General features: G+C 45.7%; 1 protein-coding gene across 1 annotated transcript in view; it reads right to left on the bottom strand.

Annotated features, from left to right (window-relative positions):
* The window catches only part of Ctnnbl1 (catenin beta like 1), a 185,449-nt gene that overhangs the window by 39,255 nt on the left and 120,642 nt on the right, over nucleotides 1–25,552 (bottom strand). The window contains exon 11 of the mRNA XM_028861754.2: nucleotides 23,745–23,926. Coding sequence (XP_028717587.1) covers nucleotides 23,745–23,926 — 182 coding nt within the window. The remainder of the gene's footprint in view (nucleotides 1–23,744; nucleotides 23,927–25,552) is intronic.

The following is a 25,552-nucleotide window of genomic DNA, read 5'->3' as shown; positions in this document are numbered from 1 at the left end:
CTCAATGTTAACAAACACATTCCAGGTAGAAAAATGGCTAAATTCAGGGTTCTCATTTATACTTGTTCCTGATTTTATAAACATTTCATATGAGATAAAACTCCATCGTGTCTCAGAATGCCTTGAAACATTACAAGAAAAAGGAGTAGGGAGCAGGGGGACGAAAGCAGACTGGCAAATGCTACTCATCAGAGCTGGGTGATGGGTGAGCTCAGAGCTCAGTAGACATGCTTTTTATACCTCTGTATGTCTTCAAAATTCCCACCATAAAAGATGACTTTTTTTCTTCTTGTTGTGTCTACATAGAGATATAACAAATGAAAGGGTTTCTACTTACCCCGCCCCTATCCTGGCCCTTGCCTGACAGAGCTCACAGTTGACTGGGGTGCTGCTGGGTGTAAGTGGGGGTACGGCGGGCTGAGGGGAGACTGTCTAGGAAGAGAAGTCAGTGGAAAAGCAGGACAGGTTTCAAGGAGGCAACAGAACAGGGAAGTCCCAGAGCACAGTAATCTGTGGAAAGGCATGTGGAAGCATGGAGAGTAGAAAAGGGCATGCTGGGAGCAACTGTGCAGCTCAGACCATCGGAAACAGGATGGATTCTAGGGAGGGCAAGATGCTGCTGGAGAAGGCTACAGGGGCTGGTCTCTCATACTACACCAGTCTAGTTTTATTCTAGATCTATAGTGAGAAGGCTTTAAAGGATTAACCCAAGTGTGACCAGATTCCTGTTTTAGAGGTATTGGAGGCAATACCTCTTCACTTGTCTTCTCTGGAACCCTGGAAGGAACAAAGGATAGTCTGGAAAAAGCAGGGATTCCCAGAGCGAGCCAGTAACAGAGAGAGTTGCCATCATTCAGGAAAGAAACTGAGGGGCACAGGGACAGTGCGCGGTAAGAGCCAAGACTGCACTCAAGAGGTACCAGTACTATGTCACTCATAACTGACATCACAAGTGGATTCCAGAACGGAAGGAAAACCAAGGGTCTGCCTTAAGGAGACCAACACAGCAAATCTACAAGAGATCTTGAAAAAGAAAATGAATTCAGTAGCACTTCAGGTGACAACTGGGCTAATAATTTGTGGCGCCTTCCTTTCCCAAAGAGTCACATACTGACCAGACATGTCTGGCCCCTGCCTTCCTGGTCACCAGTCTGATCTTGTGGAAGGCAGTATGGTTCATTGTACTGGCAGTCACTCCGAGCCTTTCCAGCATCCCATGGTGACCTTTGTGCCTTTGTCCATGCCAATCCTTCTGCTCAAAAGCTCTTCCAGCTCTTGTCCATGAGAAGTTCCTACTCTCTTTCAATCTTGTAAGTTTTCTTGGGAATGATTTATGGTTCTCTTCCCAGGTAGACCAGATAGCCAGTTCTTCCTTCAGTGCTTACAGCTGGCACAAGCTGGGCCTTCTTCACCTTGGGTCTCCAGGTTCTAATGAAAGGCTATGCTTTTCTTACTAGACTGCTGCTGGGACTCCCACCAAGTGTAGAACTTAGGTTCTACCTATCTTTATGTGAAATATACAGAAAGAACCTTATCAGAACACAGCTCACTATTCTAAAAATTAAAATGCAGTTATTTCACATCCCACATTGTCCAACACCACAAAACTTAGTAATATTTTCCTGCCCTGCCATGCCAATATCATTCAGTTTCCCTCTGCCATTTCCAGAAATAGCTAGTTACTGCACTGTTGCCTTGGTGATTAAAAGTCATTTAACTTTCTGGTCTTGGGATATCTCCTTGAGAGGTTGGAACACAGTGTTAAGAACTGTGCCTTTAGGTTCTTGCTTTTAATTTAAACTGTGTGCACAAATGAGGAAGTGCTTAACTTTTTGGAGGCTCTTTTCTGAAGAATAAAGCAAACTAAGGGCACCCCATGCAAAGTTGGTGGTAGGTATAGCATCTCACATATATCAGAACATGGCAAACTCAATAAACCTAAGTCACCATCCACTGTCAGCAGTGGCTGACACTTCGGTCCAGTCAGCCTGCTAACCAGCTAGAACACTGTCATTCCCAAAGTTAGCCAGCCAGCAGGCATACTTACTGCAACATTATTTATTACTAATCAATACATTTAAAGTTGTAAGCATACTTTTGGTGATTATCAAAATCATACGCTTAATTTATTTTATTGTACCTTGCAGCAAATAAGGAACAAATTAACAATCATTTTCTTTTTACTTTGGAATCAGGGACAAAGAAAAAGTATAAAGATATGTAAGGAATATAGAAGAAGTAGAAGAAACACTACAAACAATACCCACCAGCTGCATGCTGTAGCCATCACTGTCGTACACATTATCTTATGCAGTGTCTTATGCTGTGAAGTACTGCTGTCTCCATCTTTAAGTTGTGGAAATTGAGGGTTCTGGGAGAGCAAATGACTTATCCAAGTCACAAGCTAAACAGAAGAGTCAGGGCAGAAACATACCCTAGTCTCCTAAACCTAGTGGCCAGGGCCCCTGCCTGGGCCACTCTGGGATTTAAAGTGACTCCTCACAAAGAAGCACTTCACTGCAAAAAATCACCCTTTGCCAGGTCCAGGAGTCTCCAAAACCACCCCAGTGCTCTCTAAATTAAGAGCAAAATGTTGCCTCAGGTGTGTCAGATATCTGAGGATAACCTCCGTTTGGGGATCCATTGTTTGGCTACCAAGAAAGAATGTTCAACATCTTTCCAGCCTCCTTCTTATGCTAATTACAGCTCATCAGCATCTGGACACCCACAAGCAAAATCAATCTGGCACCAGAAGCCAGCCAAAGACATTTTCCTACTATAAAGAAACAAACAAACAAGGCTGCAACATGATTAAACACACTGAGCATTTCCCCAGTAACCTGCAGGCTGGTGCACATAAAAATCACATCTGATTTTACAAGAGTCCAGGAGGAAGGACACTAACAAACACCTCACACCTGCAAGGGTATTCTTTATGAGCAGTGAGATGTATACAAGTTTATTTTCTGTGTTTCCCTCCCACATCATAGCTTCTGTTAGGTACCAATATGTCCAACATGCCCAAATATTTACACTTTAAAAGAAGCCAGCAGAAAGGCACCTTCCTATTTCATGCTCTAAGTGAATGAACTTGGACACACTGGCCTTAGGTTTCCAGCTCATTCCCTGACTTTGCAGTTCCAATACTTTCACCATGTATGGAAGAGACACCTTGCCACCCAAGCTCCTCTCCAAACTAAATCATCTCCAAAGCTGCTACTCAACCTGAATTCTTTTCTTGCCTTCTAAAGACAGTGGAGCTTCATAATAACACTGAAAGGCCCACTCCTGCCAATCAAACCCAAAACATTGGTAAAAGCAGTAGACAAAACTACATGTAGAGAAGATTCTCATCTCTATAAAGTTACATACACACGACCCCATCCCAATATGTATGTTTGAGTGGATTCCATCCATTAACTATAACTAACTTTGGGTGGAGGTTTGGGGATGGTTTTAACCTTTTCTCCAAAAAAAATTTTTTTTAGTGTATTCAGAAATGTCAATAGTGCTTTTTAAAAAGCACCTGGCATGTCAGGCATATGAAAAGGATGTTCAACATGGCTGGGTGTTCTGGCCAATGTCCTCAACACTAACTAACAGGATCTTGAGCTTTTAAAAATACTGACACATGGGGCTAGAGAGATGGCTTAGTGGTTCAGAGTGCTTGATTCGCCGGGTGGTGGTGGCGCACGCCTTTAATCCCAGCACTCGGGAGGTAGAGCCAGGTGGATCTCTGTGAGTCCGAGGCCAGCCTGGGCTACCAAGTGAGTCCTAGGAAAGGCGCAAAGCTACACAGAGAAAAATCTGTCTCTAAAAATAAAAAAAAAAAAAGAGTGCTTGATTCCCAACCATCAGGGTCAGAGTTCAGATTCTAACACCCATGTGACATGCCCCAGGTTCAAGGAGAGACCCTGCTTCAAAGGAACATGTGGAGTGTGATGGAGGACACTCAATGCCTTCTTTGGGCCTCTGTGCATGAGCACAAGCACAGGGATCCACCCACAAACCTGAACATTACTCAACAGGGACACAGACATAGTTAAAATCTTAAGAAATACTGATGCTCCAATGCGCAAGCCTCAGGACTTCTGGAGATGGGACCAAGACCCAAGTATTTTGTCAAAGCTCTTCCAGTGACATCAACCAATTGGGGTTGAAAGCTCTAAAGTTGAGGCCATTTTTCAAGAGGGGTCAACAGAGGACAGAGCAAGGTACAGAGTGTGCCGAGGAGCAAAGACTGCAGGCTGAACAGCACTGAGCATCAGGTCTGGAAAGCCCCATGTAGAGAAGATCTGGTAGGCAGATGTATCTTGGGTCTGGAGCCAAGAGGCAGACAAAGTGAGACAGGCCCAAAGGGTTAGCACTGAGAGATAGAGACTATTTATGCAAGACTAGAGAGAAAGTGGTAGAGTAGGAAACGACGCCTCCTGTTTAAATCAAGCTCTCGTAGGTGAGGAGCCTTATTTATGGGGAAAAGCCACCATAGCTCCTGTAAGCTCATGTGTGTATCAGTACATAAAACCCACCCATATCCAGAAAGCTATTTGCGACCGGTCCCTGCTGGGAAAGGGAAAATCTGTTGTCTCCAATAGTCTCACTGGGTATATTAACCACATTCTAGGGCAGGACTCATGTCCAGAAGTAGTTGGCCAACACAAAACAGACTCCATGGGGTATGTGTTTGCGTGAGTACGTGTGTGAGTGCATGTGTGTATGTGCGTGTGTGTGTGTGTGTGTGTGTGTGTGTGCGCGCGCATGCACTTTCGTTCTATTTTGTCTTATTGATTTTCTGTAACTTTTTTGGTTTCTTTCATTCATTCTTTTTTTCTTAGAAAGACACGCAGAGAGAACTAGAGAAGAGAGAAAAAACATGAAGTTGGGTGGGGAGGGAGATTGAGAGGAGCTACGAGGAGCTGGGGAAGGGGAAGGAATATCATCACAATATATTGTCTGAAACAAAACAAAACACCAAGGCCAAACAAAAACTGGTGAGACAATTTTGAAACCACAGGAGAATGCTAGGTTCAGTTCTGGTAGGCCATGTGCAGTTCTGTGACCTTCTAAACTGACAGGGCCCCGTACCTGTGTTCTCACCTGTGAAGTGTGGGTAATAAGAACATGGCCAAGTGGGATGTACATTAGAGTACTAAGAATAAAAGTAGCCCTCAAACAGTGATATCAGGGACAGTATCCCAGCAGAGATTATGTGTTGAACTTTAATAAACCATAGTTCACAGTTAATAACTGCCTAGTGCCTGTTATTCATTTTGGGACCACTTGAAATACTATAGAAGTTAACCTAAAATTGCCTGGCTATTCTTCAGTTGATGCTGGTATTTGTTTGATTTCTATGAAGGACATAATTACATACCAAACCATTTCTATAAAATTTAAGCAAGATCATAAACAAACACTATCATATCCCTATTGATAACACTACAAATGCATCAAAAGCAATTCTGTTCCAGAATGAGAATTCTCCTCATGCCACAAAAGAGCTAAGCTGCTAGTGGGCAAAATGAAAAATGCAAAGGGAACACAGGAAATGGAACTGTTCTCTACCCTCCCTCTGGACTCAACACTGAATTTGCGAGAAATTAGCTTAAATGGCCAAGATAATGGAAATTAATGCTATACTTGTGACCTGTGAAAATTTGGGAGGTCCTTTTGGTATGAAATAATAAAATTACTACCACAACAGCAACAAGAGCTAACTCTTATGAACACTTTGTTTTACCAGGAAGGTCTTGTGCCCTGTCCCTGATGAACTCAGGCCCCACAGAGCTCTGGCTTCTGAATAATGCCCTAACTTCCTCTCCACATGTTACTTGCCCACAACTGGGAACAGCATGGCCTCAGGGCATACTCCAGGGGGCACAGGGAGGTGTGCAGACAGTAAGGGGCATACAGGGTAAGCATTGCAGCTCGGATGGGAAGGTATCCTGGCAGTCAGAAGCCAAGGAATACCACAAAGTCACACTGCACAACAAACCTCACACAAGAGATTTATTGGGAGGGAAAAAACCAGGAGGGTGGCTGTCTCTGTTCAAGCAAGAAACAGCAGCAAACTGAACAGGATAGAGGGCTTATATAGAGCTTCTTGGGAAAGGGGTGGAATTTTCAGGGTGGAGCTTTCCAGGATGGAGATTGGTGGGATTTCATGTCCAGAGATTGGGCTTTTTGCTCTGCAGAGTGGGGGCAGGGTCCAGGAGTTAGGGCAGTTAGAGTATTCTGTGGGTGGAACCTGGCAGTTAGAGGTCCTCGGGGAGGGGCCTGGCCACTTGAGTGGCTTGAGAGGCTTACATTCCCCCCTTTTTTGTTTATTATTAATAATCAGGTCACAGGAAAGGGGGAGATGTTATTATTAGGCTACTTCCTGCTAAATCAGGGTGGCGAGGTTCTTTGGGCAATTTTGATCATCATCAGGATGTAACAGGTGCCGCAGGTCTCTGGCTCTGAAGCTAGGGGCTGTTAAAAGTCTGGTAGAAATCTCTTGGATCTGCTGTTGAAGAAATCTAGACAAGAAGTTTATACGGCAGGGTGCAACTAGAAGGATTAAGAAAAGAAGGGAAAGAGGGGTGAGAAGAGCAGCATCCAGTGTCATATTGGGCTGTCAGTGATCCACTGGCCAGAGGCATCAAGCTGTTTCTTACGTTTCTGAAGATCTGTCTGAAGCTGTCGGATATTATCTTTAATAGGACTGCTAAGGGCAGCCTACATCTGGCCAATGACGATGGTGTTCTCTAGTTTGATCACAGAGAAAGCAGGAATAGGGGACAGGTGTATTAGAAGTTGATTTAGGTGTCACAGGGATAAGTATCTCCTTTTGGCAACCTGCTGGTGAGCAGTTTCCAGACCCTACCAAGCAAGTGGCCTGGCTGAACCAGTAAGGATAGATTCAACGTCAGCATAGAGGGGAAAGAAATCTGCAACACTTTCCATCATATTAAGTCACTTTCTTATACCTCCAGAACTTTCATGTACATGCCTTAAATCACTTTCTTATACCTCCAGAACTTTCATTTACATGACACTTTAAAACACTTTCTCAGAGCTTCAGAACTTTCATTTATACAACACTTTCTTAAACCTTTAAAACTCACTTCAGCTTTCACATGCTCAGACACCACTTTGTTAGACCCTCAGAACTTAAGTTATCCTCAGAGCTTACTTAAGCTTTCGCATTCTCAGACCTTTATAACATCTTTATGCTCCTGTATGAGTACATGAAGGTACAGCTTTAGTACCTTACTAAACAAGCATTGTTTTTTTTTTTTTAATTCTATCATAAACCCTGTTTTTATGATTTTTGTTTTCAGGGCAGGAATTATCATACAAGAATAGAGAAAACATGCACAGGTGATACGCCCCAGGGAAGGAGAGATGGATGGGGGAGCATAGGGGACTGACTCAGCCTTTGATAGCCTGATATAGAGTAATTTATTGACCCTATCAGGATGGGCTGTTGATTAGAGGTGAGGGTCTCCTGGACAATAAACATCCATGTGTAAGAGCTACTCCAGACAGGTGTAGGTAAGAAAAAGAGAAGAAAGCAAGTTTTATAAGAGAGTTTTGGATAATTTGCTTGTGAAGTGGCAGAAGTTGTCATCACTGAAAATCGAGAATGCCGATTTTGGCCGTTTGAGCTGTACTTCAGCCAGAGAGAAGCTTTCATAAAATTAGAGTCCGTGGAGGAGGACGAGGGGAAGGGTCGCCAAGTGAACTCCAACGGAGGGAGTTTCTATCAGCTCCAAGTGGGAGCGGGGAGACAGGAGGGACTAGGTCACAGAGGCCCAGGTGGGCTTAAGGAAGGTGTGGGGGCTTCCCAGGCAGCTCCTAGGGGAGGAGGCCAGGAAACAGGGACGTTCCAATAGTTGCCCACATGGGAGGCCCTGGAGGGTGTAGCAGGCTCCAGGAGCCAGTGAGAGGACATTTACCAAGTAGGTGAGGAGAGATGGATGGTCAGAGCAGGTGGAGGCAGAAGCAGCTGAAGAATTTGGAAATGAATATGATGGGTAGCAGAAGCCAGCAGAAACAAATGGTCTGTTAAGAGTCAAATCAGCAACTGGAGTCATTTTGAAATGTTAAGACATGGGTGCTATGAACTGAAAGGAAACTACTGCTGAGTTGATAAGTCGGAGATCCTGAACCGAGTGGTAGGTTCCATTGGTTTTTATAACTGTGAATATGGGGGTATTAAAGGGAGAAATGGTGATCAAAAGGTTCTTTCTTAGGTCAGAGAATGAGAGACTTAAGTCTCCTGAGGCTTTGGAAAGAAAATGGGTATTGAGCCTGGGTTATATAATTGGTGGGGTTTTGTAGTTGAATGATGAGAGAGAGGTGATGTTTGGCTATAGTGTGGTTTTAGGTGTCCCATACCTAGGGATCTACCTGAGAGGTTGGTAAGGGAAGAGGTGTGTCAGATTGTGTGGTTTGGAAGAGAAGGAGGAAGGGAATGGCTGGTGAGTCTGGGGTCAAGTGGAGGTGGGGAGCAAAAGAAATAGAGGCTCCTACTTTGGCTAGGAGGTCCTCTCTCAGCAAGAGGATGGGACAGGTTGTCACCATTAGGAAGGAAAGGGTAAGGGAAATACCCCTAAAGATACAGCTAAGTGCTGGGGTTTGGTGAGCCTGATAAGGCTGTCTCCTTACTCCAACAGTAGAAGAATGAGGAGAGGTGGGTCCCAGAACTTCGTCAGGACCAAAGAAGTAGGCCCAGTATTCAGAAGGAAGGAGATGAATTGCCCTGATACTGTGATAACTACCTGAGGCTCCCTGTTGGAGATGGTGTCAGATGAAGGTTGATCTGGGCTTGATGTCCCCATGCTGCAAGGCACATGGGGGCAATCAACACTTCATTGCCCTTCTTGATGGCACATTGGCCATGGTCTGGGTGGTTTATGAGGGTTTGGACAGGCCCGGGGTTCAGTGATGCTCCTGACCACATTTGAAACAAGAACACAGAGGTTCTCGGGCTTTAGGAGACCAGGGAGCCTGGGTTTTTGCTTTGGCCAGCTGAGAGGCCTTAGCTATCATTATATATTTTTGTTTGGGGGATTTTTCATCTCTCCTGTGGTTCATCTTGAAGGCCACAGTGAAGAATTCTGCCTGTGGAGTCAGGGATCCTCTCCCTAGAGGTTTGAGTTTGGCCCCAATATCAGGGAAATCTGGGAGAAGTAGGTCATAAGGAGTCGTTTCCCATCTGGGGTCTCAGGATCCAGATTGGGATATTGCAAGAGGGCCTTTGTAAGGTGGTCTAGGAATTGAGATGGGTTTTTGTACTTTTTCTGGATGACCCCTTGGACTTTTCATAATTTACCACCTTAAAGGTGGCCTTGTGGATACCGGCCAGGAGGCAAGTTATAAATCGATTCCTAGCTAGGACGCCTCCTGGGGTACTGTAATCCCATTCAGCGTCTTTGTTAGGGACTGCCATAGCCTGGTCCCAGACTTGCCTATGCTCTTCTGGGAGAAGATTTTTGGCAAGAATCATATAAACATCATGGAAGGTGAGGTTGTAAGATTGGGTAATATATTGGATATACAGTTGGTTTTCATAGAGCAAGGTCTTACGTGATAGTGGAGTATTCTGTTTTAATGCTGCATACTCAGTCCTGATGGGGTGGGCAACCTGTTGCTGAGGAGGGAGAAAGGGAAACTACAGAAAGAGAAGGGACTACTGGTCGAGGCTGATAAGGGGAAGAAGGTTCATTGGTGTGATAGAAAATAGTGGGGAATTATTTGGTTTGGCCTTCATAGCTGGTAGTTGTTTCCTCCCTCGCTGGTTTATCCCCAAATGGCATCATATCATTAAGATTTCCTAAGTATAGATTTTAACTAGTAACCCCAGTGTTACAGATTTTTCAGACTTGTAACCTTACCCAATATGCTTACAGATCTTTGAGGCAAGATTTATACCTTACCTTTTAGAGAACAAAACCAAAAGCATATGAGATGAGTAGCAATAGTCCCCACTGCAAAGAGTCTGTCCCTTTATCTTGTTTTGCTCTCCTTTCTGTCACATAGCAGGTGACTTGCCTGATATAAAACAGAGATTTTTGAGGAAACCTTTTAAACAAGCAGGCTTGGGTCTAGAGGAGGGGGAGCCATACCCTAACACCAGAACCAGCTTTTAATTGAAGTAGGACAGCATAAAACAATGGTCCAATGCCCCTCATCCCTAAAAGACACCTGAATCTCAGTAAAAGTGAATCCAGTGAGCTAACAAAGAAGGCTTAAGCTTAAGATAGGAAGTTTTGAATTCTGGACACAAAGGACACTACAGGAAAGAGCTGAGAGATGCGCCAGCCAGGGAGAGTGTGTGCAGGGTGTGCGCATGCGCAGCTGGCCTACCCTCTGCTTTCTCCCCCTCCTGCTAGGTCTGCTCCTAGCTCCCACTTTGCAACAAACTTAGAGATCTATCTAGGGTCACTTAAAGGACGGGACATTCACACAGTGTGTGGGGTGGGAGACCAGACAAAACAAAGCAGAGAAATAGGGAATGGGGAATCTCTTTCCATTTCCCTGATCGCTCATAGTATTTGTAAAAGTCCCAAGTAATAAAAGGGTCTAAGGTGCCATTAGGTGGCCCTTTGGATTGATTATCTAAGGGGTACTGAAGCCAAATTTGATTGCAAAAGCAAGTAAATTTAGTACCCTTCAGGTCAGGTGTTAGGTGGAGAGCTGGAGATTTTCTAAGAGGCATCCCAAGGGGGAATAGGAGGGTATGGAGTGCTGAGTTCCCATGGATGAGAGAGGTGAAGGGAAAGGTCACTGAAGCCTGTAGTCACCAGCGTCCCCTGGACTCAGGGAGGACCAAGCCATTCAGAGGGTTGTCACCCAACTCAATGGGAGTCAAGTGTAGCAAGCTTAGCCTGGCTAAGTCAGTGGAGAGACTATGGTACCAGGGCTTCCACAGAGGCCAGAAGGTGAGAGAAAAACCTAGCTCAAGGGGAGGGTCTCATCCAGAGCAAAGGACTGGAAAGGAGGCTTTTGTGGCTCCTTTTTGGGGGGAAGACAGGGGGAGAGCACAGAAGGAATGCTATAACCCAGCTGGGCCTAAGGAAACGCCTGGTTGCAGCTGCAGGGTGGGGAGTGCGGCCAGGTGAAGGGGCCAGCTGTAGACTTAAAGACCGTGGCTGGGGATACCCCCGCTTCCAGGAGCACTGGAGGGGTGCCGGACACTCAACGGTCACGTCCTCAGACTGACCAAAGGGAGACTTACCTAACTGATGCTGGTGGAGTGGGTGCTCATTGATTATTGAGCCAGAAGGTGAGTGAGTCTGTTGCAGATGGACTGGAGACGAGGGATAGGGTCCCAGTGCAGCGTAGACCATGAGGGGAAACAGGCATTAGGAGAGACTATCCGAGTCACGACACCAAACGTAAGCATTGCAGCTCGGATGGAAAGGTATCCTGGCCACCAGGAGCCAAGGAATACCATAAAGTCACACTGCACAACAAACCTCACACAAGAGATTTATTGGGAAGGAAAAAAACCCAGGAGGGTGGCTGTCTCTGCTCAAGCAAGAAACAGCAGCAAACTGAACAGGATAGAGGGCTTATATAGAGCTTCTTGGGAAGGGGGTGGAACTTTTCAGGGTGGAGATTGGTGGGATTTCATGTCCAGAGATTGGGCTTTTTGCTCTGCAGGGTGGGGGCAGGGTCCAGCAGTTGGAGTATTCTGTGGGTGGAACCTGGCAGTTAGAGGTCCTGGGGGGGGGGGGCTGGCCCCTGGCTTGAGGGACTTACCTACAGGGCTCTACAAGATGCTGATGGCAGCAGTGTTTAAGGCTGTCATCTGTCCCTTCTGTCTTTCCCCTGACATTACTACTCAACTTCTGCCGAAGTGTGACTCAGGAGGCCACACTTCTTTGGTAAGTCTGTTACCAATCTCCACTGTTTTTTCTCTACTCAGGTGTGATGTGGAACTCTTCCCTTTGTGTCCACAGGGCCTCAAACATCCTTCCGCCTCTCACCGTGGCATAGAAATGCAGGCTTTCTGTCTGTTTTCTCGGTAGGCTGTGGCCGCATTCATCTCCCATTTTTACCTTGTAACATAAATGCAGGTTTCTGTCTTGCCAGCTGGGCTATGGGTTTGTTCTCCTTCCATCTAAAACACCAGGCTGGCACAAAGAAGGCCTAATGGTTTGCCTAATGAAAGAGCATGCAAAGCCGTGGTAACCTGTCTTGGGGCATCTTTCTGTAGGAATCAAGCCAACCCCTTAACCCTCCACCCCAAGTGAAGGCAGGCTTGGAGCTGGAGCTTGAAACTGGAACAGAGCAGACTGGCATGTCCTCCAGACAGTGATGGATTTCACAGGGCCACAACAGCCAGTATCCTTAAGGCCAGGCTTATAGGCCATTATTATAACCCAGTCTTTCTTTTACAGATTGGTTCAAAACTGGGCTCTATGTCCACAAAAGCAAGAGTTTTTACCCCACATGCAAGCACAAACCCTGGAAGAGGTAGGGATGACTATCTTTGAAGGAAGCTAACATTGGTAACTATATCCCAACCACTGGGAACTGACTATAGGGCACTCACAATCATTACTTTGTACAACCTAGGGGGAAGATATTTACCAGTCCTGCTTTACTGAAGTGGGATTCAAGTTCAAACAAAAGGAATAACTTGCTCAAGAAAACCAGGCAGCCTGTGAGTCGAGTTTGGGGCTGAAGCTGGTCGGTCTGCCTTGTAAAAGCACTCCTCCTCCTCCTCCTCCTCCTCCTCCTCCTCCTCCTCCTCCTCCTCCTCCTCCGGGCTGCTTCAGCACAGACAACAGGAGACCCTGCAGTCCCAGCTTTTGGGAGAGGGTTTGAAGCTGATCTCAGCTCAATTCTGCATCTGGCACTTACTTGCTAAAAGGTGTTTGGTGACTGACAAACTCTAAGAGCCATGGCAAAGAGAGAAATGTCTAATTGCTAAAGCTGTAAAGGCCTGCGTCTATTAGTGGATAGCTTGTTTTCTCCTGTCTCAAAGGCAAGCACACCCTCTCTCTCAGTCTTTCTAGGGGCAAACAAAAGAGTGCTGCGATCTGTTTGGGAGAGTCCTGTGTGTAAATCCTGAAGGATATGAGCCAATTAGCAAACCGGATCACAACATTCCCAATCAGCCTGCAGGCCTGATGGGAGGAACCCCAGCCCAACCATGCAAGTGACTTGTTTCAGCATCCCTAGGGCTACCATTCATGGTGAGAGGGGAGGGGGAGACAAGCAGCTGGAGGGAGAAAGCTAATTGATCCAGAAAGTGTTCAGTTACAAGGTTTTCAAACCCAATACAAAACAGCAGGTGTCTTATCCTTTGTTCAGCACAAAGGGTCCATCAGTACATGCTTAATGTCATCACACTTTCCCTCTCATCGTTCTATTATAAATAACTAACTTGTCATTTTACGCACGCACGCACGCACGCACGCACGCACGCCAGAAAAGGGCACCAGATCTCATTATAGATGGTTGTGAGCCACCATGTGGTTGCTGGGAATTGAACTCAGGACCTCTGGAAGAACAGGTAGTGCTCTCAACCTCTGAGTCATCTCTCCAGCCCTAACTTGTCATTTTTAAGCTTGGGGAGAACATGAGTTGAGTTTGCAAGCTCTGGCACAGGTTATATGGAAAAGTGGGGACTTGGGCTTCCTGGTAATAAAGCCTCTCTGAGAAGGGTTTTGTCTAGTGTCCCACACATGACTGGCACACATACTGCCCAGCTCCAAGACTGGCAGGATCAAGAAACCAAAAAGTCTTTGTCAGGCATACACTTCTTAAACTAACAAGATAGGAGAACATAAATGTTCTATAAAGAAACTATCTTCATACTAGCACCACTACTAATGAAATCAAGAGCATATTTAGTATCGTGTGTGTTTCAGAATGGCCAACAAGTCAACATCAAAATCAAACAAGGAATGAGTCCAAGGTGTTCCTGGCATGACTTGCCCAGGTGGCATTGTGTGTGTGTGTGTGTGTGTTCACTGCAGCCTCAGACATGAACACACCTATGAGCACTTTGTACGAGCATCCTCATACCAGAGAACACTGCCTGAAAGACCTTGGTGCAGATCTGAAACTACCATGTGCTATGAGCTGGTGTTTTACTGCACACACACAGTTTTTTGCTCTTAGGGAAACATAATGGTTTAATTGTGGGAAACAAAGACTGTCAATATTTTCCTACTGTTATTCCTCAGCATCTAAGTATTGATTTAGTGTATCTTTTGATTGTATTGTTTTAGAATGTTTGATATTAAAAACTGCTGTTTGAATTGCTGACTCGAGTTTCATAAAAAGTCATTAAGTGAATTTTGGCTTGGGATTAGGAGAGAAATTCCCAAGAATTTCTGAAATGGTCCTAAACATTTTTCTGTATTGTATGCTAAGTGTTTATGTGAAGTGGTATTTTCAACATTGGTGATTATAAAACCTAAACTCTGAAAAATATTGAAGATGCTCTATACCGAATATTCAGACAAGAAATGCATCCATCTTATTGGTATACAAATTTGTTTTCATCTTTAATAAATGATAAAGTTATATGTATACCAAAATTGTTTAAAAATAACTATGATTTATTATCAGTAAATACTGACATTTATCTATTTATTTATGTGTATGTATATGCATAGGTATGCAGTCCCTGTGGAGGGTGCGTATATTTGTGTATATGTTCATGAGCATGTAGTCCCTGTGAAGGGTATGTGTATATGTATGTATATACATGGGCATGCAGTCCTTGTAGAGGGTGTGTGTAGTATGTGTGTGTATATGTGTATATATGCATGGGCATGCAGTCTCTGGGGAGGGTGTGTGTGTGTGTGTGTGTGTGTGTGTGTGTATGGGCATGCAGTCCCTGTGGAGGATGTGTGTATGTATGTGTATGCATATGTGTGCATAAGCACAGGCATGCAGCATCTGTGGAGAGAGAGAGAGAGAGAGAGAGAGAGAGAGAGAGAGAGAGAGAGAGAGAGCATGGATATGCAGACCTTGTGGAGGTGTCAGATGCTTTGGAGCCTGAGTTACAGGCAGTTGTGAGCTACCTGAAGTGGGTGCTGGGATCCAAACTCTGGTCCTCCCAAAACATTTAAGCAGCTCTGCTCTAGCACACTTAGCACTAAGTGTGATGCCAGGGGTCAGTGCTATGTAATAACCACAATAAAATAGCATTTATTAATAAGACATGCTCACTGCGGAAGTCAGCTCAGTCCTTCCAATAACTCAGGAAAGTGAGTAGTACACTCGTTCTTAGAGACTAAGGAACAAGTCTATACAGAATATCACTGAGCCGCTTCTTTAGCAGAAACACTGTTAGATCACATGGTAAGAAATATGGATTCTTGAGGACAGCCTGGTCTACAGATCGGAGTTCCAGGACAGCCAAAGCTGTTACACAGAGAAACCTTATCTCGGAAACAAATAAAACAAAAACAAAAACCCAAAAAACAACAACGAAAAAACCCCCAAAACCCAAAAACAAAGAAACAAAAAACTCAAAAACAAAAAAGAAAAAAAGAGAAAAAGAAAATAAGAAAGAAGAAAGAAATACAGATTCAGTGATGCTTTGAAATACTGGCCAAGCTTGACACTGCAGCATACACTATGTGGGTGCTACATAAATTCATTCGTGACTCACCCAGTAAGTACTGAACACCTATCATGCATCAAGCACTATGACAGGCACTAGAAATGCCTAACAACACTTTTACCAAGTCACTACCACTTATTCTTCATAAACTTCATGGCTATGACGAAATATCTGCGACAAACAATCCAAGGAGAGAAGTATGTATGTATTTTGGTTCCTGGTTTCAGATTCTGGTCCACACTGGTGGGCTCCATCACTTCTAGGACTCTGCTGAGGAAGTACGTCAGGGTGAAGGGTGTGGTGGAGCAAGGCTGCACACCTCACAGCAGCAGAGAAGTAGAAAGAGCCAGGGGGAGAGCCAGGGACCAGGTTTAGCCCCACAGAACGGAGCTCCAGTGACTTCTCCAGTCGGGCCCCACATCCTCACATTTCCAAAAGAATGTCACCAGCTAGGGACCAAGCTTTCAACACATAAGCAGGTGGGGAAACATTTCACATTCCAAATGAAAAGAGCTAAATAGGAATCCCACCACATGATGACCTGTCAAAGCACCAAAGTTATAATGAACCAAGGTTTTCTGATTTAGAACTCTTGTAACTACCCCAGCAAAACAAATGTGCAAGCTGTTTGGGCTCATGAGAGCAAACAATAGCAATGACTTTGGGAAATGAAGTTTGTGATCAGAAGTGGAGGGAGTCTGAGTCCTCATTCAGTCACCCACCCACTGTATGATCTGGTCATGATTTCACTAAGGCTCAAAGTCTCTGTCCTTTAGAATGGGAAATAACCCTGAGGGGCTATTGGAAGACTCCAAATCAATCAGCTGTGTAGAAGCCTTCCTGTAGAGGTTACACACTGTGATGACTAAGGGGCTTGCCCATGTCACCATCTCCCTCCCACCGGAAGTGTCCTCTTCTCTAAGGCCCTTACTCTGTTATCTTCAATAATGAATCCTCTTGTCGGGTGGGTCTTTGTAATTGCTGATGGAATTCTGTGGCTGATATCTGCACAACCATCTTTACCCCCATGCGTATGCCCTCCTTTCCTAAAACTAGACTTTGCTAAAAGCTGGGAGTGTCTGGCTCATTTGAGACTCTGAGAGAAATCAAGAACTGGTTATTAGCGCTGCAGAAAGTTCAGGGAGGTGACGGGTCCAGGATGGTACCACGGAGAGGGCTCGGTGGAGACTTTTGTGAGGTAGAATTCACAGTTTAGGATTAATTGCACATGGAGCACTATAGAGGTAAGCGTGAGGGGTTGGCTTCTGTGGTGGCTGGCAGGTGGAGTGTGGGGCTACTTGTGGGCTGCAAGAAGAACTGAGTCAGAGAAGAACAGGCTTGCTGAATATGTGGGAGTATCTGTGAGTGATTAGCTGTGCCAACCAGGGCTTGGGAGACAGAAGAGGTTGAAGATCCGGGAGCCAAGGACAAATGGAGGTCAAAGCCTTGAGAACACCCAGGCCAGTGTTAGGAGGGCCTGAAACCTCTGATCAAAGTGAGCAGGAAGGCTGAGTAAGGGAAGGCAGAAGCAGGGAGTGTGGAGAGGGAGCCCGGGAAGAGCAGCACATTCTGCAAGACTGGAGAATCTTTCCTGTGCACACAGGACCTGCCATAGCCTCGGTCTCTGCCCTATTTTAACCACAGCATTAATTCCATCCAAAGTTGGCACCAAAGGATGGCATGTCATCTTGCTTTACCAGGAGTCTTAACAATGCTTCCTTTCCTGGGGGCTGGCCAAAGTCCCCTCTTGTCTGACTGCAGAGAAGCCATGCCCTTTCTCATCTGACCCTGGCAGGATCTGATGAGTGTCATGGGAGCCCGGCCTGCTCTTTTGTTGTGTTACAAGTCCAGGAGGCCTCGGGCATCAACATGTTTCCTGACATGTGGAGTTGATCGGAATCACTTAGAACCCTTCCCTGACAACAGGAAAGTCGTCTTCAAATCGTTGACCTGTTATCAAGCACTGTCACTGTGGATAAGGTGGAAATGCATGCACATGCCCAGCAAGCATGCTACACACCTACACTGCTTGGGAGCTCACCCCCTCAAAGCTCTTAACAGCCTCCAGGGGAACCATGTTAAAACAGCGCAATTAACTAGAACGGCTACAAACTCAATAACTCACCTACCTAATGAGGCAATACAAGGAAAATTGGGCCTATTTTAATAAGAATTTAAAAGAGAGACGGGAAGTAAAGGTCAGATGCCATTTCTGGATCCTAGCTCTTTTCTCCTCCCTGTCTATGCTGAAGTAGTTAATACCAAGGAGATAATACACACTGCAATTCTTTATAAATCCAAGGAGGCAGCCAGTCATATCACTGCACTCAAGGGCAAGCGATTCTTTCTGACCCATCCCCCACACTAAGTGCCTCCCCAGATCTATTTCTGAAGGTTTTATTATGCAAACCTGAATGGATTTCAATTACAATAATTCTTTTCCTTCTCCACCCTGACTCCTGAAAGAGAAACTCAATTACCAGCAATTTGAGGTTATAAGGGCAGTTTTGTTTCCCCTCCTCTGGAGTCATGGCAGTCTACAAGTTCTCCTTTCTCACCCCCTCCTGTCGCCTGAGGGGCCATAGCTGGTTTATGACACCATGATATGCAGCGTGACCTCTCCACCGAGAAGGAGCTTTCCTAGGGGCCAGAGAGACGGCTGACTCATTTGGTAAAGTGCTTCCCATGCACAAGGATCTGAGTTTGAATCCCCACCGCTCATGTAAAAAGTCAAGCATGTGGCGCTGGCCTGTGATCCCAGTGATGGAAGGCAGAGGCAGGAGGATCCCTGGAGCCAGGAAATCTTGCTGAATAGGCAAACTCTTGGTTCAGTGAAAGACCTGGTCTCAAAATTTAGGTGTAGAGCAATGGAGACATTGACCTCTGGCCTCCACATATACCTGCACACACCCAAACACGTATGCAAACATAACACACAGCCCTTCTATTGTCAAGCTCTCCTCATGACTTCTAGAAAGGCTGGGTTCTGTGGCCAAAACGAGGGTGGACAAACTGCTGGCGATTCTGTTGTAGAACAGAGTTAACACTTTTCAAAGCTGACTATTTAATTGTAGGGTCTATGACAGGCATATAAAGCCATCCCTAGTATCTTGAAGGGATTAGGCCCAGGGCTGCCAAAGATACCAAAATCTACAGCCGATCAAGTCCCTTAAATAAAATGGCACAATATTTGCATATAATCCAGAACAGTCTCCCACATTCTTTAAATTATCAAGCCAGGTATGATAGTATACAGCACTGAGAAAAAAGAGGAGTTCAAGGCTAGCCAAGGGTGCTTGTCTCCAATCAATCAATCAATCAATCAATCAGTCAGTCATCTCTAGATCACTATAATTCCTACTGCAATGTAAATGCAGTATAAGATAGTGTTACACTATATTGCTTGAGGAACAATGACCACACCCTCAAGAGAGTGCACATGCTCAGAACTGACCATTCTTGTTACTCACATTCTCAATCCACAGCTGGTGAACTAGCCCACAGATGTAGAGCCCATCAGAATGGCAGTCTCACTATGTGTGGCATTTCACTTGGTCCTTATAGATAACCGGAGTGGGAGATTCTAGCCTCATCATTTTATAGACGGGCAACTGAGGCTGAGAGAGAGAATTTAGGAGTGTGCCTGCCCAAGATCACACAGGATTAGCAGTAAACCTGTACAATGTAGCCTGTACCACCACAGGCTACAAGGTCACTGTAGTTGCTTGGAACAGGTCCTAAGGCAACAGGCCTGAGACTGCACCAGAATGGACTCAAGCCAACCAGGATGTGTGACAAAACCAAATCTTGCTAAGAAAGAAAAGGGGGAGCTCCAGACAGCTTCCAGACTGGGGACTAACTCCCTGCCCACGATGCTTAATTAGGAGTCTGATCACAGCAAGAAGCTTGTCCTGGGCGGGCCTTACCTATGATGAAGTTCTGTGCATACAGGGCCCTTGAGAGTACAGCTACAGAGGGAGACCTCTACTCTCATCTCCGAGCCAGTGAGAAAAAATCCAATGTGCCTAGAAAAGCCCTTACTTCTACTTCAGAAGAGGCTGGATGAAAGACCCCCTTATTCCAGGCATCTATCACTTGACAACCATCAATGTGAACTGCAGTCAGCTGTATGACTTCAGCTTTGCCCAGCTCTGAGGAGGGGCTCAAGCCTCTGCCTGACCTCAGTGAAGTCTTCCAGGGGAGCCGCTAATTTAACAGCCACCAAACAGTTATTGTGCATTTGTTACACATCAAGCACCAGGCTAGGCAATGGGACCCAGAGATGACAAGCCCACTGATTCTTTAATGTCAGGTGTCAGAGGACCAAGTCCAGAGCCAAGATCCATTAAGTAGGAGGCTCCGTCTGAGTGCAGGGGTGCCTATTCTTCCTGTGAGAGACATCCAACTAAGGACAGAAAGGATGACTAACTGGTAGCCAGGACAATCGTTGAGAATGAAGTGCTGGAGGGGGCACGATGGAAGCCTGAGAAGGACCTAGTCACAAATATTCCTAATGGCAAGAGGCTACTGTGCTCTGGTAGCACACAATCCTGGTGCACTTGCACCAGACAGGCATGGACAGCAACAAGAGCACAGGACTGACCCAGGGGACAGGGCAGGGCAAAGAAACCTGGCCTGGTGTGCCCTATCAGCCCTCCCACTACAATGCAAAGCTTATGGGCCAGGACACAGCAGCTGGCGCGTGGCAGAAGGAACAGAACGGTGCTTTCTTCTTGGGCCTCCCTTCTCCTTCTGGGTGCCACTGTGTGTAGGATGCACAGCTCATCCTCACCAGCCATTACAACCCAACATGCCTTCTAGGAGCTGTCTTGCCAAGCCATTGCCCCCTCTAATATAAAGTTATCAAATTCCTAATGTGGGCACTCTAAAGGCAATGTACTGTCACCAGCATGCCACCAGGCACATTTTTCAGCAGGAAAACAGCTGCTCACTGAATCTGTCACTTCTTCCTCTTCTCAGAACCCTGCACATGAACAAGAGCTGGCTCAGGGCTGTTTTCTTGCACCTTCTCTCCACGCATGCTCAAAGCAGTGTCAAATCTCTCAGCAGAAGCCAGCAGATTGGCCACAGCAGTGTGAGGAGGTTGCTGGCTTATGAAGCAGCTTTGACAAGTAGGACCTAGCTCTCAGAAGCTAAAGGCACAGCCATCACAGCTTTTAGTTCAATACTCTCACTCCTGTACCTTTTAGACTAGGGATCCCGGTGGGGTGGGGGTGGGAAGAGATGGCTCAGTTGGTAAAATAATTGCTTTGCAAGCATGAAGACCTGAGTTTGATCCCCAGAACCCATGTAAAAGAAGTTAGTTAGGCTACGATCAAAAACACTGATGACAGTTTATGTTGGAGAGGATGCACAGCAAGGGGAACACTCCTCCATTGTTGGTGGGAGTGCAAACTTGTACAGCTACTTTGGAAATCAGTATGGTAGTTTCTCAGAAAAGTGGTAATCAATCTACCTCAAGACCCAGCTATACCACTCTTGGGCATATACCCAAGGAATGTTCAATCATACCACAAGGACACATGCTCAACTATGTTCATAGCAGCATTATCGTAATAGCCAGAACCTGGAAACAATCTGGATGCCCCTCAACTGAAGAATGGATAAAGAAAATATGGTACATATACACAATGGAGTACTACTCAACAGTAAAAAACAATGATATCATGAAATTTGCAGGCAAATGGATGGAACTAGAAAATATCATCCTGAATGAGGTAACCAGACTCAGAAGGACAAACATGGTATGTACTCACTCATAAGGGGATACTAGATGTAAAGCAAAGGACAACCAGACTGCAATCATAGCTCTAGGGAGATTAGCTAGCAAGGAGGACCCTAGGAGGGATGCATGGTCTTCCAGCAAAGGAGAAATAGATGAGATCTTACATGAGCAAACTGGGGGTCAGGGTGGGGTAATGGAGGGCAAGGGATAGAGAATGAGAACATAGGGGAACGGGAGTTTACAGCTGGAACAGGGAACAGAGTGGGAGAGCAAGGAAAGAGATACCATGATAAATGAAGACACCATGGGAATAGGGAGAAGTAGATTGCTAGGGAGGTTCCCAGGAATCCACAAAGGATGACCCCACCTTAGACTACTGGCAATAGTTGAGAAGGTGCCTGAACTGGCCTACTGTGGTAATCAGATGGGTGAATACCCTAACTGTCACCATAGAGCCTTCATCCAGTGACTGATGGAAGTAGATGCAGAGATCCATGGCCAGGGGCCAGGCTAAGCTTCAGGAGTCCAATTGATGAGAGAGAGGAGAGATTCTATAAGCAAGGGACGTTGAGATCACCAGCCAAACTAGTGGAGACACATGAACTGTGGACAAAAAGCTGTGGAGCCCCCATGGTACTGGACTAGGCCTTCTGGATAGGTGAGACAGTTGTTTAGTTTGAACTGTTTAGGGGACCCCAGGTAGTGGGATCGGAACCCATCCCTGATGCATGAGCCAGCTTTTTGGAGCCCAGTGCCTATAGTGGGACACCTTGCACAGCCTTGGTGCAGGGGGAGGGGCTTGGACCTGTCTCAAATGAATGTACCAGGCTCTGCTGACTCCCCATGGGAGACCTTGCCTTGGAGGAGGTGGGGATGGGAGGTGGGTTGGGGAGGAAGGCTGGGGGGCAGGAGGAGGGAGGAGAGGGGTATCTGTGGTTGGTATGTAAAATGAATAGAAAATTTAAATAAATAAATAAATAAATAAATAAATAAATAAGAATTTAAGTCAGGGTGGTACTTGTACTGGAGCAACAGAGATAGGATCTCTGGAGCCTGCTGACCACAGTGGCTTAGCCAAACAAGTGAGCCCCAGGTCAAAAAACAAGGTGGACAGCTGCTGAGGAACAAGACGTGAAGTTGTTCTCTGGCCTCTACATGCATGCACACACATATGCGCACACAGCTGCACACACATATATGTACATAAACACACAAAAACTCACACCCTGGTCCCTGTGTGAGCTGATTTTCTCATAAGAATGAACAAGGACACCACCATCTTCTCCATGGTTATGAGGCCTAAATGAAAATGCAAACAACACAGCACAACCAGAACCGGCAGGGACCGAACAGTGACCGCTACAGAACTCTCTGGATTTCCAGTGCCCCTTGTATCTTCTCCCAGGGCCTCTTTCAGCTGAGTTCCACCAGGGATAGGAAAAGGGCTGGCAGCGGGGTTAACTCGTTTACAGCTAGCTTGGTCAATATCTGACCAGATCCGATGAGCCTCAAACTTGTTCTCAGTCTCCGAGTGCCGCCTCTGGGGAGTTGATCTCATCACTGGGGTGATCTCTGAAGACAGCTCACTTTGAGATGCAGAGGGTGAGGGACACAACAGATATGCAGGTGCCTAGGCCAACTCTACCAATCACTGAGGAAAGGTCACCCAAACCATGGGACATACGTTCCTCTTGACAAGACCCAGTGAGTTCTCCTAGCAGCCCAGGTCTCCCTCCTCTTTCACACACACACTGTCTCCTGTCTCTCTGCACCCTCCTGCACTTTAAAATAGCTATCCAACCATGTAAATTCTCGGGAGCAAGTGTCTGCTGGCCTCCAGCGGAGCTGTCAATGCCCATAAATCGCTGGCCTTCCAGATTGCATTGCAGCTATTTACCGGGGGAGGGGTGCAGCAGGCCACCAGACAATACCAGGAAGACACTGGCCTGGCGGTAACTACTCTGGTTACAGCCTCACAATTCACAGCGGTATTCTGCTCCGAGTAGGCTCCAGCAAGGAGGAGAAACATAAAAAGGGGAACCTGGGCTGTAAATAGTTTATTCTAGCAATTCCTGATGTTGGCTGAATCATACTTTAATACAGAAATACATGAAAGCACCACTCCGGAGGTGACATGTGTTGCCACCTCATTACTCTTTTCAAAAGGGTCTTCCATCAGAGAGACACCTCACCACAAATTACAGCCAAGAACACAAAACCTCTCACACACTCACACAGGCCAGAGGGAGTGGACCCTCCAGGACTCAGACAAACACAAACAGGCCCACCAAGGCCCAAGGTCACTCTTGGGCTCTGAACTGCTTGGCCATGAAGGCAACAGGATACAGAGAAGCAGACAATACTCTTGCTCAATGTGACTCACCCACCTCTCCCAGCAGCCCTTGCAGTGAACCCTACCTTCATGTTCCTTCTCCGTGGTTCCCACTTTCTTGATCTTCCGGGGAGACTTCATAAAGAGTGGAAAGATGGTCCGTAAGCCAAGAATGTCCACAAACTTGTGGCAGTTGTCTGTGCCCTCAGGCCCAATCATGGCATGATCCAGTACCTTGAGGGCGCTGCTCCGGGAGATCTTCTTCTCCCTATGGGCAAAAGGCATTTCAGAAGAAGCACTAGTTTTTTAATGTGTATTCATTCCACTGGGAAAAAAGACAAACATCCCCCAATAAAAACACAGCAGTTAATATGCCCCCATTGGAAGAAAACATTTACATTATGATATGTCTCAGCAGTTATCACACATGTTATAGGGGAATATGGAATAGGAAAAAATAAATTCTCTCTTTCTCTCTCTCTCTCTCTCTCTCTCTCAGGCAGGGTCTTTCTATGCAGCCCTAGTTGTCCTGGAACTCTCTACGTAGACTAGGCTGGTCTTGAACTCACAGAGATCTGCCTGCCTCTGCCTCCCAAATGCTGGGATTAAAGGTATGCGCCACTATGCCTGCTAAAGAATAAAATCTTCTGGTTCCACAGGATAATGTTCAAATTTCAACATGACGTCTTATGACAATTCTGTGGGAAATGCATCAGAAGACTAGAGAAGCAGATCAAACTGAGGGCCTTCAGAAGGTTTAACATTTCTTTCTTCCTTAACAGCTTTACTAGATATAATCTATATCATTTAATTTGCCCACTTGAAGTGTACAACTCAATGGCATTAGTATGCTCGCATACATATAACCATCCCACAACAAACCGCAGAGCCTTTCCACTACCCTGTAAGAAAACCACCTACCCTTTGACTGTTTCCTGTTTCCACTCCCCGGCTCCTGAGCTCCAAACAGCCACAGATCTATGTTGTTTCTATAGACTTGCCTACTCTAGACATTTTGAGCAAATACTATTACATGTGGTCTCCATAGTGGACACATCATTTCACATACCCATGGGCAGTGACAGGGTTCAAATTTCTCCACACCTTGAAAACTGTTGAATTTTGTTTGGGTTCTAGTTATCCTCGTTGGTATACAATGCCATCTCAGTGTGTATGTTGGGGGCACACGTGCCATGGTATGTGTGGGAGTCAGTCCTCCGCTTCCATTCTATAGGTTCTAGAGATCAGACTCAGGTTGTGAAGCTTGGCAGAAAGCACCTGTTCCCACTGCAGCCCGTCTTTGTGGTTCTGATTTACATTTCTGATAGTAACAGAGTATGCTTAGTGTGCTTGGACACTTGTAGGTTGTTTAGGAAACGCCCTCTTAGACGCTTTGCTTATTTATTTATTTATTTATTTATTTATTTATTTATTGATTGATTGATTGATTGATTGATTGATTGACAGAGGGTCCCACTGTGTCACTCTGGCTATCCCGGAACTTACTATGTAGACCAGGCTGGCCTGAAACTCACAGAGATCTATCTGCCTCTGCCTCCTCTCTTGGACTAAAGGCATGTGTCAGGAGCCTGGCATGCTTTGCTCATTTTAAACAGGGTAAGCACTCCTCATTTTTCTGGTCTAAGAGTTCTTCTTACGAACTTAGGACTTCTGAAGTCCCTCAACAGATCCATGATCTAATCATTTCCTCTTATTCTATCAATTATTCTCCTTACTTTCTTGATGTTTCGGCAGGGAGCAGTGTGACACATTCCTTTAATGCCATCACTTAGGATGCAGAGGCAGGCAGATCTCTATTAGGTCAAAGCCAGCCTTGTCTACATAGTGAGCTCCAAGCTGGCTATAGTGACATGGGAAGATCCCTGTGTCAAGA

Source organism: Peromyscus leucopus, chromosome 4, assembly GCF_004664715.2.
Source record: "Peromyscus leucopus breed LL Stock chromosome 4, UCI_PerLeu_2.1, whole genome shotgun sequence".
NCBI classification, from domain to species: domain Eukaryota; kingdom Metazoa; phylum Chordata; class Mammalia; order Rodentia; family Cricetidae; genus Peromyscus; species Peromyscus leucopus.
Note: the sequence above shows the minus strand (reverse complement) of the source record. Positions and strands in the feature narration are given on the sequence as shown.